The 12,097-nt window shown below is 46.9% G+C and overlaps 1 protein-coding gene across 2 annotated transcripts in view; it reads right to left on the bottom strand.

Moving 5' to 3' along the window:
* Nucleotides 1–12,097, bottom strand: part of Cgnl1 (cingulin like 1) — a 67,005-nt gene that overhangs the window by 33,790 nt on the left and 21,118 nt on the right. For both annotated transcript variants that reach the window (XM_048333180.1, XM_048333181.1), the window contains exons 5-8: nt 11,790–11,885; nt 10,544–10,692; nt 9,441–9,576; nt 4,637–4,849 (exon numbers count right to left, since the gene is read on the bottom strand). In XM_048333180.1, coding sequence (XP_048189137.1) covers nt 4,637–4,849; nt 9,441–9,576; nt 10,544–10,692; nt 11,790–11,885 — 594 coding nt within the window. The remainder of the gene's footprint in view (nt 1–4,636; nt 4,850–9,440; nt 9,577–10,543; nt 10,693–11,789; nt 11,886–12,097) is intronic.

The raw sequence follows: 12,097 nt of genomic DNA on the forward strand, positions 1-12,097 counted from the left end.
CAGAGTTGGGTTGGGTGACCCTGGGCGGGCAGGCCACTGTGGACTTAATGTCTGGCTTAAAGGGAAAGCATGGAATCACTTTCCCTTAAGAATAAGGCATTTGTCAAATGGAGGAGCTTTTTACCTATTCATAACTTTCTTAAACTATAAATTGGTGCTGAATTTTTCTTTTTGTTTGTGCCTCGGTCCTTGAGCTTGTTTTGCTCACGGCTGGGATTCTACCACTTGAGCCACATCTCCATTTCCACCTTTGTGGCAGTTCATTAGAAAACTCTCAAGGACTTTTCCTGCCTGGGCTGGCTTCCGACTGCTATCCTCAGATCTTAGACTCCTGAGTAGATAGGATTACAGGCGTGAGCCACCAGTACCTAACTGGTGTTGAATCTTTGCCCCCCCCTCCCAGCCCCCAGTCCTGGGGCCTCGGTGCTGTCCCTGAGCTCCTTTTGCTCAAGAGTAGTGTTCTACCACCTGAGCCACAGGGCCATTTCTGGCTTTTTCGGTGATTAATCAAAGATAAAAGTATCATGAATTTTTCTTTTTTTTGGGGGGGGGGGGCAATCCTGGGGCTTGAGCTCAGGGCCTGAGCACTGTCCCTGGCTTCTTTTTTGCTCAAGGTTAGCACTCTGCCACTTGAGCCACAGAGCCACTTCTGGCCGTTTTCTATATATGTGGTACTGAGAATTGAACCCAGGGCTTCATGTATACAAGGTGAGCACTCTTGCCAGTAGGCCATATTCCCAGCCCTCTCATGGATTTTTCTGCCTGGGCTGTCTTCGGACCTTGAGCCTCAGATCTCAGATCCTGAGTAGATGTAGGATAGTGTTGAATTTTAAAAAATACTTTCTACAGCTATAGATTGCATTATGTGTTTTTTTCTTCTGATTTTAAAATATTAAACTTGACTGGCTTGAAATAAGCTTCACTAGATCATACTGTATAGTTAAATATATATATATTTGATTCCTATTTGCTAATATCTTATTAAAGATGTTTGCATCTATGTTCAAGGAGGATATTTGTCTGTAGTTCTTTTCCACTAGTTTTTTTTTTGGGGGGGCGAAGGTTACTGTTTATCTGATTTTCATAGCTGTTAATACTGCCATCATTAAATGAACCAAAAAGTATTTCCTCTTTTGTTTCCAGGAAGAGATTGTGTACAACCAACTAGTATTCCTTTTTTTTAATGCTTAGTGGAATTCTCCAGTGAAACCATCTAGACCTGAAAATTACTTCGGGGGGGGATTTTTATTTTTTTATTTTTTCAAATTTTTATTATCAAACTGATGTACAGAGAGGTTACAGTTTCATACGTTAGGCATTGGATACATTTCTTGTACTGTTTGTTACCTTGTCCCTCATACCCCCCTCCCTCCTCCCCCGGGATTTTTAAATTATAAGTTCAGTTTACTAAATTGTTATGGAATTATCCAAATTGGCTATTTCTTATGTAAGTTGTGGTTAATTTCTTTTTTGTTGTTGTTTTTGAAGAATGGGTCTATTTCTGGGTTATCAAGTTGATGTGTGTAAACTTATACATAGTGTTATTTGACACTGGGTTAGACGTGGTTTCATTTCTGATAGAGTAATTTCTGCCTTTTCTTTTTCTTTTCTTTTTCCTTTGGCCAGTCTGCCTAGAGTTTTGCCAATCTTATTGATCTTTAAAAAGAAACAGCTTTTTGTTTCCCTGATCTTTTTTTCCCATCACTGCTGTTTTCAGTTATTCTACTAGTTTTTGCTCTTATCTCAATTTCCTTCCTTCTGTTTGGTTTGGGTTGGGTTTGTATTTTTCTTTTCCAGATTCTTTAGGTGAGAACTTAAGATTACTCAGTTCAGACATCTTTTCTCTTTTCTAACATAAACACATAGTGCTACAAATTTTATATTAATTTGTATTAAAGTAAATGGATTTAAAATTTTTACTTTCAGCATATCCTCTTTGATCTATGGATTATTTGCAAGAGTTTGGGCATCTTTCTGTTGCCTTTATTTGGTTGGTTTCTAGTTTGGTTCTTCTTTTATAATTTTTTTATTTTTTGCCAGTCCTGGGGCTTGAACTCAGAGCCTGAGCACTGTCCCTGGCTTCTTTCTGCTCAAGGCTACCACTCTACCACTTAAGCCACAGCGCCATTTCTGGCCTTTTCTGTTTATGTGGTACTGAGGAATCGAACCTAGGGCTTCATGCATGCTAGGCAAGCACTCTACCGCTAAGCCACATTCCCAGCCCTACAGTGTCTTTTATTATTTCTGTTGTATCGTTGCTGTTGATTATGTGAGACTGTGTATCCCACATGGATTGGGGTCTGCTCAGTAGGAAGAGACTCTACAAAGGCATATTGTTCTTGAGGGTAGCTGAGAGGCTAGCTACTGCTTTTTTTTTTTTTTTTTAAATCTGAGACTGGGACTTGAACTGGGTGCCTGCTGCTTTCGCTCACTGACTTGCACTCTACCAACCAAGCCACCCCCCCCCATGGTGTGTTTGGGTTTTTGGTGGTGGTGGTGGTGGTGGTAGCGGTGATCATGGGGCTTGAACTCAGGGCCTGGGCCCTGTCCCTGAGCCCTTTTGCTCAAAACTAGCACTCTACCACTTTGAGCCACTTCCATTTATCTGGTGGTTAATTGGAGAGAAGAGTTTCACAGTCTGGCTTTGAACCCTGATCCTCAGATCTCAGCCTCCCGAGTAGCTAGGGCTCCAGGGGTGAGCCACCAGGGCCTGGGTAGGTTAAGGCACAGACATGGGAGTCGCAGGCCAGGCCGAGCCACTGCTCTTGCTGAGACCTGCACGAAGGTTCCCTACCTCCTTCTCCACCCCATTAAGTCTCTCAACACTTGCACTTCACACTGCATGGGAATTGCCTGGAGATTTTCTGGGTCACGAGAAAAATGCTTTGGTGTCCTAAAAGCTGTGGGCGTCCCCATCTGCACGCTGCAGCAGCCAGAAAAGGCAATCGTGCTTCAAGGCAGGCGTCGGTGAGACTGGAGCAGAACCAGCCCACGGCCTGTCTCCCCAATGAGTGTTTCACTTGGTTAATTTTAATATATATATATAATATACAAACATACATATGTGTGTATATACATATATATGTATTATAGTATGTTAGGGAGTTGGTGGCTCATGCTTGTAATCCTAGCTACTCAGGAGGCTGAGATCTGAGGATCGTAGTTTGAATCGTGCCCAGGAAGGAAAGTCTATGACACTCATTTCCAATTAACTTCTTAGAAAAGGCCCAAAGTGGTGCTGTGGCTCAGTGGTAGAGCACTAACCTTGAGCACAAAGAGGCTCGGGGACAATGCAGGCCCTGAGTTCAAGCCCCAGGACCAGTGCACCAAAAAAACAGAGAGAAAGAGAGAGAGAAAGAGAGAAGAAAGAAAGAAAACAAAAAAAAAGAAGCTACACTTGAACCCTCAAGCAAGGCACAGAAACCCCATGCAGAAACAGGAGAATTTTCCAGAACACTGCCTGCATTGCCAATATTAGAATTCAACCAAACCCACTGAGCAAGGATTGGAAAGCCAGATTTGGGGGGGGGGGAGGGGAAGGGGGGAAACACCTCCCCCTCCACCTCACTTCCCCTCCTAGATCACCCCCACTGAAATGAGCTCAAGGCACTGGGATCACACACGAGTGACAGTCCAGGTGATTTTCCTTGGGGGTCGGAGGGGGGTTCATTTGAAATTAACACTTGAAAGGCAAGAGATTGCGCATCCATGTCTACTTATCTGACTTGTCAGATCACGTGAAAGGTCACGCAGTACCGCAGTGCACGGGCTCAACACCCAGACCCTGAGTTCAAGCTCCATGACTGACCAAAGAAAAAGGAAAGGAAAAAAGAAAGCAGTCAAATCCACAAGAGGCTTTACAAAACTATTTCAATGGTATAATAACCCCAAACAGACCATTTCCCAGACTCTGAATTATTATAACAAACAAACCCATCTTTCACTCCCTGTCGTCTGCAATTACAGTGACATAATTGGAAATTAGTGGGTCTGGGTGTTCTCACTGCTCTGTGGTCTTTAGAGACAATACCAACAGTACTTACCTCAGTATTTTTACTGTTCATGTTACTGAGACTCTGCAACATTAATACTCTTTTAATTCCAGTCCCTTCTTTCCCTAAAGATGGTGTATTGCAAACCCTTTTCCTCCCCAAAAGAATACTTTCTGCCTCTTCAACAGCTACCATGCGACCGGCACCCAAAGACTTCAACATAATTTAGAATCTATTTGCAAGAGCCAAGAATCCAATCAAGGGGAAATTTATCTTGGAAGAGTTGGGCCAATTCAGACCAATTAAATTATCTTGCAACTCGGCTGAGAAACACCATGAATGGTCTAACAAAAAGGCTGTGCAAAGTTCCAAACAAACAGGCAAGGGCAGGGGTGTAGAGTCCCAGGAGCCCAGATCCCGTCTGAATCTCTGGCCATGAGCAGTTACACACGATGCCCTGGAATTCCACCCTTCAAGAACTGGGAGAAAATGGGGCTTCCACCTGGGAAGGCTGCAACCCTCAAAAGAGTTCGCCGAACACCGGTAGCACACACCGTCAGAGGGGAGAAGGGAGGGGAGGGGACCCGTGCTGGCCCATCCTATCCCCGCTCCCATCCCACCAGGGAGCAGCCGGGTGGCCTCACCTTGGTGGCTTCCTCCACGCTCTCCCGGAGCGCCTGGAGCTCAGCATCGTACTGCTCCTTCAGCTTCTCCATCTCCTGGTCGTGGCTGGACACCTCCTCCTTCAGGGCCCCCTTCAGGGCGGTCAGCTCGCGCTCCCTCTTCCTCAGGAGGTCTTCCTGCTCTTCCTTGGCGATCAGCAGGTCCTGGAGGTCCTGCTTGGCCTGGAGGAGTTCCTAAAACAGAAAAGGAGGCTGGGGAGGTGAGAAGCAGGAGCCGCCTGGCCGCCCCCCTCTTGCAGCCAGGTGTGAGCGCTGCCCACCGTCTGAGTCCACGCCGGTTTGGATCATCTCTGCCTGCTCTCGGAGGCCGCCAGGCCCTTGGATTCCTTTGCCAGAGCCTCTTTAAAGGGATTTAATGGCAGAGGGGAAAGGGAGAAGGCGAGCTAACCACCTTTGCCTTGAGGGAACAGAGCTACAATTGAATCTTCTTGCTTTTTTGCCAGTCTTGGGACTTGAACTCAGGGCCTGAGCACTGTCCTTGAGCTTCTTTTGCTCAAGGCTAGCACTCTACCACTTGAGCCACAGTGCCACTTCTGGCTTTTTCTGTGACTCACTGGAGATAAGAGTTTCACAGATTTTCCTGCTCCAGCTGGCTTTGAACCAGTCCTCGGATCTCAGCCTCCTGAGTAGCTAGGATGACAGACATGAGCCAGCAGCACCCAACTCTACTTTCTTACATGTGTGGTATATACAATGAATTCTTGACTGCATTCTCCCCTCCCTTTTCCTTCCCCCCCTCTTCATTGTCCACCCAGCCCCCCATGGCCCCACCCATCTCTTGCAAGTACTACCCATTTCTTGGTGTTGATTTAATTGGGTTTTGACTTAAAAATCTTTGTAAAAGAAAAACTGTACTAGTTGAGCTCTCCATACCATTTATTATAGCTCAGTTAATTCATCTGGGACTGCGTGCACATCACCCAGCCTGTTTGCATATAGATTTATAGGTGACGTGCATTCTATCTACCTCCAGTGAGAGGAACCATGCAGCCTTTGTTTCTCTGGGTCTGGCTCGCAGCACTGGATATAAATCTTTCCACGTCTTCCACCTCCCTAAGCCCATTCACATCCAGTGACCTTGCTGTGACCTGCCGGCCCAGCCCTCTGGGTGCTGTACAGGCACCTTGGACCAGAGAGGATTGGAGTTTCCGGGGGGATCCCTCCAAGGTCACTTTTTACGTTCTTTGTGGAGGATGACCACCTGCTTTCTAAGCCCCCAGGTTCAGAAACTTTAGCAGCACTGGGGACTTTTCTCGCATCCCTGACCCTTACAGCCATGAAAGTTCATTCTGCAGCCAGTTAGACCCCTCCTCTTCCCGCTCCTCTGCACAGGTGCTTTGCAATACCCCGTCACCTGTGCAAACACCCAGTCTCTCTCACACACACCCCCATAACAACATTCACACACACACAACTTGTGGGGTACTGTTCTTCCCTCTCAGTTCCACCGCTCTCTGCCTTTCAAAAACTCTTGGAAGGCTCAGCACGAGGCGATGCGACCTCCTCCAAGAAGCCTCCCTGCAGTGCCCCGCGTGTCACTGGCTCTCTTCCTTGGACACGCAGGACGCTTTTCACCTTACATGCCATGTGCTCTGTTCACTTTCCTTCTCACCTGAAACGAGCACCTGGGCCTCCCGAAAGAAGGATGAAGAAGTGATATGTGATGTATTTGATGTGAGGATCAAAGATCCCAGGAGCCCTTGTCAGTTCTGGATACATCAGAATTCCCCCCTCCCCCATCTGTGTTTTCTTTTCATTTTATTGGTGTATATGGACGTGTGTATATGAGTGCACGTAGGTACAAGGGTTTGAACTCTGGGCCTCACACACTCACTCAGCTTTTTCACTCATGACTGGCACTCTACCACTTGAACCAGGGCTCCAGTTCCAGCTTTTCACTGATTGATTGGCATTAAGAATCATGTGAGCCAAGGGTTGTGGCTCATGCCTGAAATCCTAGCTACTCAGGAGGCTGAGATCTGAGGATCACGGTTCCAAACCCAATGCAAGCAGGAAAGTCCATGAGTCTCTTGTCTCCAATTAACCACCAAAAAACTCACATCCCTGGAAATGTAACTCACAAGGCCTTCCTTCCTTTCCCGTAGGACTAGCACATCCCCTGGCCCAGGGTGACTCAAGGCTACAGCGTACGTCTAACCAGTGAGCAGTGAGACGCCATGACAGCCATCCAGGTAGCGAGAAGCCGGACGCCTTTCCAGGCAGTGGAAGAAAAAGCCACCGCCCCGGGCAAGGAAGAAGGTAGAGCAGCATCTCCCCACAATGGCCAAGATGTTAGGATTTCCCAGGGCCTCCCGCCCACCTCTTCACTCAGAGCAGCCCGGGTGACTTATCTCACACGTTTTCTCTATTGTTTTGAGGATAAGGCAGTTCCTCTTCCCACACTTATCTCGCGTGGGATGGATCTGCACATTGTGGCGCCCATTGTGGCCGGCCGCCAAGGCATGTCAGGATCTGAGGGCTGTTTTATGGTGCATTCTACACCGGCAGGCTGTTATCTGGACCCGAGGCTGTGGCTTAAGTGGAAGGGGCTCTCCAAGTCCAATCAGATTACACCTTGCCACGTCACCTCTCAGCCCTTCGTGTTTGCCAGAACGGAGACCAACAGGTACAAGAGCTGGCAAAATTTCACTTCCCCGACTCAGGGCTTAATGAGATCAACTCCAAGAAGACAGAGAAAAAACACACAAAATACAAAACAGAAGTAAACACCCATGAGAGAGAAACGTGTATCTCAGTAGACTCTGGCCCAAGAAAATGAGGGGAAACTTGCGCTATTTAGAATTGGTGCTTTTCAAATGTTTATGTATTCAAGGAGAGATCAACCTGTGGCGAGGAGCCAGGAAAAGGAAAATGTGTGTGTGTGTGTGTGTGTGTGTGTGTGTGTGTGTGTGTGTGTGTGAAGGGAAATACCTAGAAACATTGACTGCATTAGGCAATTGCTAAATAACTTTTCTTAAAAACTGTGTTATGCAAATATAGTCATTATAGCCAATGTACATTATGTCAATGTTAAACTTCGCAGCTTGAGGGTAGGAATGGGATAGAGGGAGATGGGGGAGGACGATGGAAGGGGTGACATTGATCAGGGTCCGTCGTACTCATAACCCGGCTTGTGGAACTGAAACCCCTTTGTAAAACTACTTAATTTTTAAAAAAAAAAAAATGAATAAGCCAGGCTCCGGTAGCTCATGACGCCTGTAATGCTGGCTACTCAGGAGGCTGAGATCTGAGAATTGCAGTTCAAAGCCAACTTGGGCAGGAAAGTCTGTGAGACTCTTCCCTCCAATAAACTACCCAGAAAAAGTCAGACATGGTTCAAGTGGTAGAGCACTGCCCGTGAGTACAAAGAAGGTCAGAGACAGCGCCCAGGTCCTGAGTTCAAGCCCCAGGACCAACCAAAAGGAAAAAAAAAAAAAGAATATAGATTTAAAAACTGTGCTATGCATTTCCAAAATTGCAAAGAAATGAATATTTGCACAGGTGAACATGATTCTCACTAGAAAGCAGGCCTCTGAGATGGTAATGTGCCTCATAGGGTAGCATTGCCCCTAGGCCGTAGAGCAGAGCCTGGGACCCACTTCAGACCCTAACCACTTCCTCTTCAGCCCAGGGCCGGCCACACAGCCCTGACCACAAACCCAGCAAGGCCACTGATGAGGGAACACTAGCACCGTGGGGCACAAACAGAGAACCCAGCACGGCTGGGCTGTCAACGCCCACAAAGAAGGCAACCCTTTGCCAATGCAAGCGAGGAAACACGGGCAGCATCTGAGAAGACCAGGAGGAAGAAAAGCCGAGACAAGGGCTGGGTGGGACGGGCTGATGTCATTCACCAGCAGCAAGTAAATACCCCAATAGTAGACTTGGGACCTCCCCCCCCCCCCCAATGCCCAGACCAGTGACCTGTTGGCCAGTTCTTGGGCCTGAATTCAGGATCTGGGCTCTGTCTCTGAGCTTTTGCACTCAAAGCTGGTGCTCTACCACTTGAGCCACAGCTCCACTTGGAGCTTTTTGGTGTTTGGAGATAAGAGTCTTAAGGACTTTCCTGCCCAGACTGGCTTTGAATGGCGATCCTCAGACCCTGGCTTCTTGAGTAGCTAGGATGACAGGCGGGAATCATGAGGTACCTGGCTCATTCCCATTTTTTTTTAAGTGCCTGCTCCAGTATTTAGGAATGAGGTATGCAATCATCTATGATTTATCTTGAAATTGTTCACCTCACAAATGAGACGGATGGATGGATGGATGGATGGATGGATGGATGGATGGTAGGTGAATGGACAGATGATGGGTGAGTGGGTGGGTCAATGGAAGGATGGACAGATGGATGGACAGATACAAGGATAAGAAAATGGAATAAATACTGATCTCTACTGGACCCATGTTGAGGATCTTGGCTACTCTGTCTGCTTTTTTCTACATACTGAAATTTTTCCCTCGGCAATAATATTGGAAACTGGGCAGAGAATGTGGCTTAGTAGCAGAGTGCTTGCCTAGCATGCATGAGGCCCTGGGTTCAATTCCTCAATCACACACACACACACACACACACACACACACACACATACACACACACACACACATTAAACAGAAAAAAAAGATTATTGGGCAGCTGTAATGTGGTGTTCTCATACAATGTAACCACGCACACAGGTGGACCAAATGCACAAATGACTGGGAGCACAACCCAATTCTACCCCCCAGTAGGTGGGGCTCACCAGACACCCACCCCCAATCCCCTTACCTCAATCAGAGCTCCTTTCTCCCTGTCCTCGGACCGCTTGGCACTGTCCAATTCGTCGTGCATTTCCGAGAGCTGGTCCTGCAGATCCCTGATCTCCGTTTGGTGCTGTTCCCGTTCCATCTTCACCTGGAAGAGCCTGGCAGGGGAAGAGGCCCATCAGAGAAGCTTCTGGGTCCTGCCGACCTCTGCTAGTCTCTCTGGCAGAGCATCAGAGAGTCGCTTGGTCAGCTACAGCTACAAGGAGTCTCCCATTCTCTGCTCTGCACCAAACACAAGATCACCAACCTCCTAGCACCTGCTAAGAACCCAGGGCCACGGACAATACAGCCAAACCCATCGGAGCAACAAAATGAGAAAGTGACAGGGGAGAAAGAGACACTTTCTCGAGACACTTTCTCCCCAATACGATATGATCTAAAAGGTAAGGAAATGACAAAAAAAAAAAAAAGAGAGAGAGAGAGAGAGAGAAATGACTTCACCCAGGAATCTAAACCAGTGAGTTACGGTCTGTAGACCAATCCAGATCATGCTTGTTTTGGTACATAAAGTTACTGGAATGGTCATGCTCATTCATTTCTGCATCACTTGTAGCCTGTGTTCATGACACAGAGACGGAGGTGAAGAGCTGCAAGAAAGACTGGTTGGAAGCCAGCGCAGGTGGCTCACATCTGCAACCCCCGTGACTCAGTACAGGCTGAGATCTGAGGGTTGCAGTTCAAAGCCAGCCTGGGCGGGAAAGCTCATGGAACCCTTATCTCCAATAATCTAGTAAAAAAGAAAAAAGCAGGAAGGGAGTAGAGTGCCAGGCCCTGAATGAAAAGCTCAGGGACAGGGAGTGTCCAAGCCCCAGTGCCATCCCAAAGAGAGGAGAGAGGGAGGGAGGAAAAAAGGAGAGGAAGGAAGGAAAGAGAGGAAGGCAGAAAGGAAAACAGGAAGGAAGGAAGGAAGGGAGGGAGGGAGGGAGAGAGGGAGGGAGGGAGGGAGGGAAGGAGGGAGGGCAGCCTCTATAATATGTGGAAGCTGGAAGGAGGTTACAGGCTCGAGGCCCATGACCACAGCCGTATAAGAACCCAGGAGGGCAGAGGTCAAGGTCAAAGACTCACTCCTCCAGGTGCTTCTGCAGCTCTGCTTCACTTTCCTCCAGTTGTTGCTGCAGCCTGGCGAGCTCTTCCAGCTTGCTCTCGTGTTGGCCCCGCAGCTCCTCCAGGCTGGCTCTCATCCTGTCTCTCTCTTCTTTGATGTTCTGTTGATTCTAACATGGACCCCATAGAGTTTAAAATAGCTTCACTGTACATTATTACCATCACTGCCCCCATCGCCTCCTAAACTCCAGAGACCCCATCTCTTCATGCTTACTGTGTTAAACCACTTTGTAACAACTACATAACACTGTATCCAACTAATATGTAACAACTATAGAACTAACATAACACTATATAACAACTATCTAAATAAAGGCACTAGAGTTCACAACAAGACACAGAAAATATTTATACTTATTGAATCCCTGATACTTCCAAAGTAAGTACAGGAACACAACTAAGCCTCATCCTGCTATTTCTATTACTGTTTTTTGTTTTGTTTTGTTTTATTGGTTATGGGGCTTGAACTCAGCGCCATGGTGCTGTTCCTGGGCCTCTTTGTGCACAAAGCTAGCACTCTACCACTTTGAGCCACAGCACCACTTCTGGTTTTTGAGTGGATAATCAGAGGTAAGAGTCTCACGGGGATTTTTCTGCCCAGGCTGGCTTTGAACCACGATCCTCAGATCTCAGCCTCCTGAGTAGCTAGGTTTACAGGAGTGAGCCAGGGATGCCCAGCTCTATTACTTAATTCAGGCGCTTTACAAATGAACTGTATACATTTGGCTTCCTACTGGCCTGCCTGAATCCAATGGCATTTCTTTTACTTGATCCAAGCAAAGAATCTCTACAGGCTTTGTTTACTTTTTTTTTAAAAAAGCATGTGGAGGGGCTGGGGATATGGCCTAGTGGTAAGAGCACTTGCCTCGTATACATGAAGCCCTGGATTCAATTCCCCAGCACCACATATACAGAAAATGGCCAGAAGTGGTGCTGTGGCTCAAGTGGCAGAGTGCTAGCCTTGAGCAAAAAGAAGCCAGGGACAGTGCTCAGGCCCTGAGTCCAAGGCCTAGGACTGGCAAAAAAGAAAAAAGAAAGAAAAAAGCATGTGGAGAGCGATAGGCAAATACATAGGAATTTACTCAGTGATGAGAGGGGAGAGTGGGAATGAATGAGCATTCACTTAACCTGGAAACCGCAACAAGCCTAAAATATCTTTTTTCATAAGCAGAGACAGAAATGGACAAAAGGAAGAAGGAAAAGATACCTTGACTTCTAGTTGAAGCTGCTTCTTAAGTTCAGCAAGTTCTAGAGCCAACTTGTTTTTCTGTTCCAGTAGATCTTTGAGTTCAGATGAGGAAGCCTGCGATTAATGGCAAAAAAAAAAAAGGTCTGAATTTAAATATTCACGATGTCTACCTTTAATTACCTACGTTGAAAATATAAATCACAAAAGTGACAGATAAAGACTCGATTCTAATGACAAGCCCCTCCAGAACCTTCTCTGACTTCCCTGGCTGGGCAGGAAAGGCTGTGAGAGTCTTATTTCCAATTAACCACCAAAAACCTAGAAGT

The sequence above is a fragment of the Perognathus longimembris genome, chromosome 23 (assembly GCF_023159225.1).
Source record: "Perognathus longimembris pacificus isolate PPM17 chromosome 23, ASM2315922v1, whole genome shotgun sequence".
Classification (NCBI taxonomy): domain Eukaryota; kingdom Metazoa; phylum Chordata; class Mammalia; order Rodentia; family Heteromyidae; genus Perognathus; species Perognathus longimembris.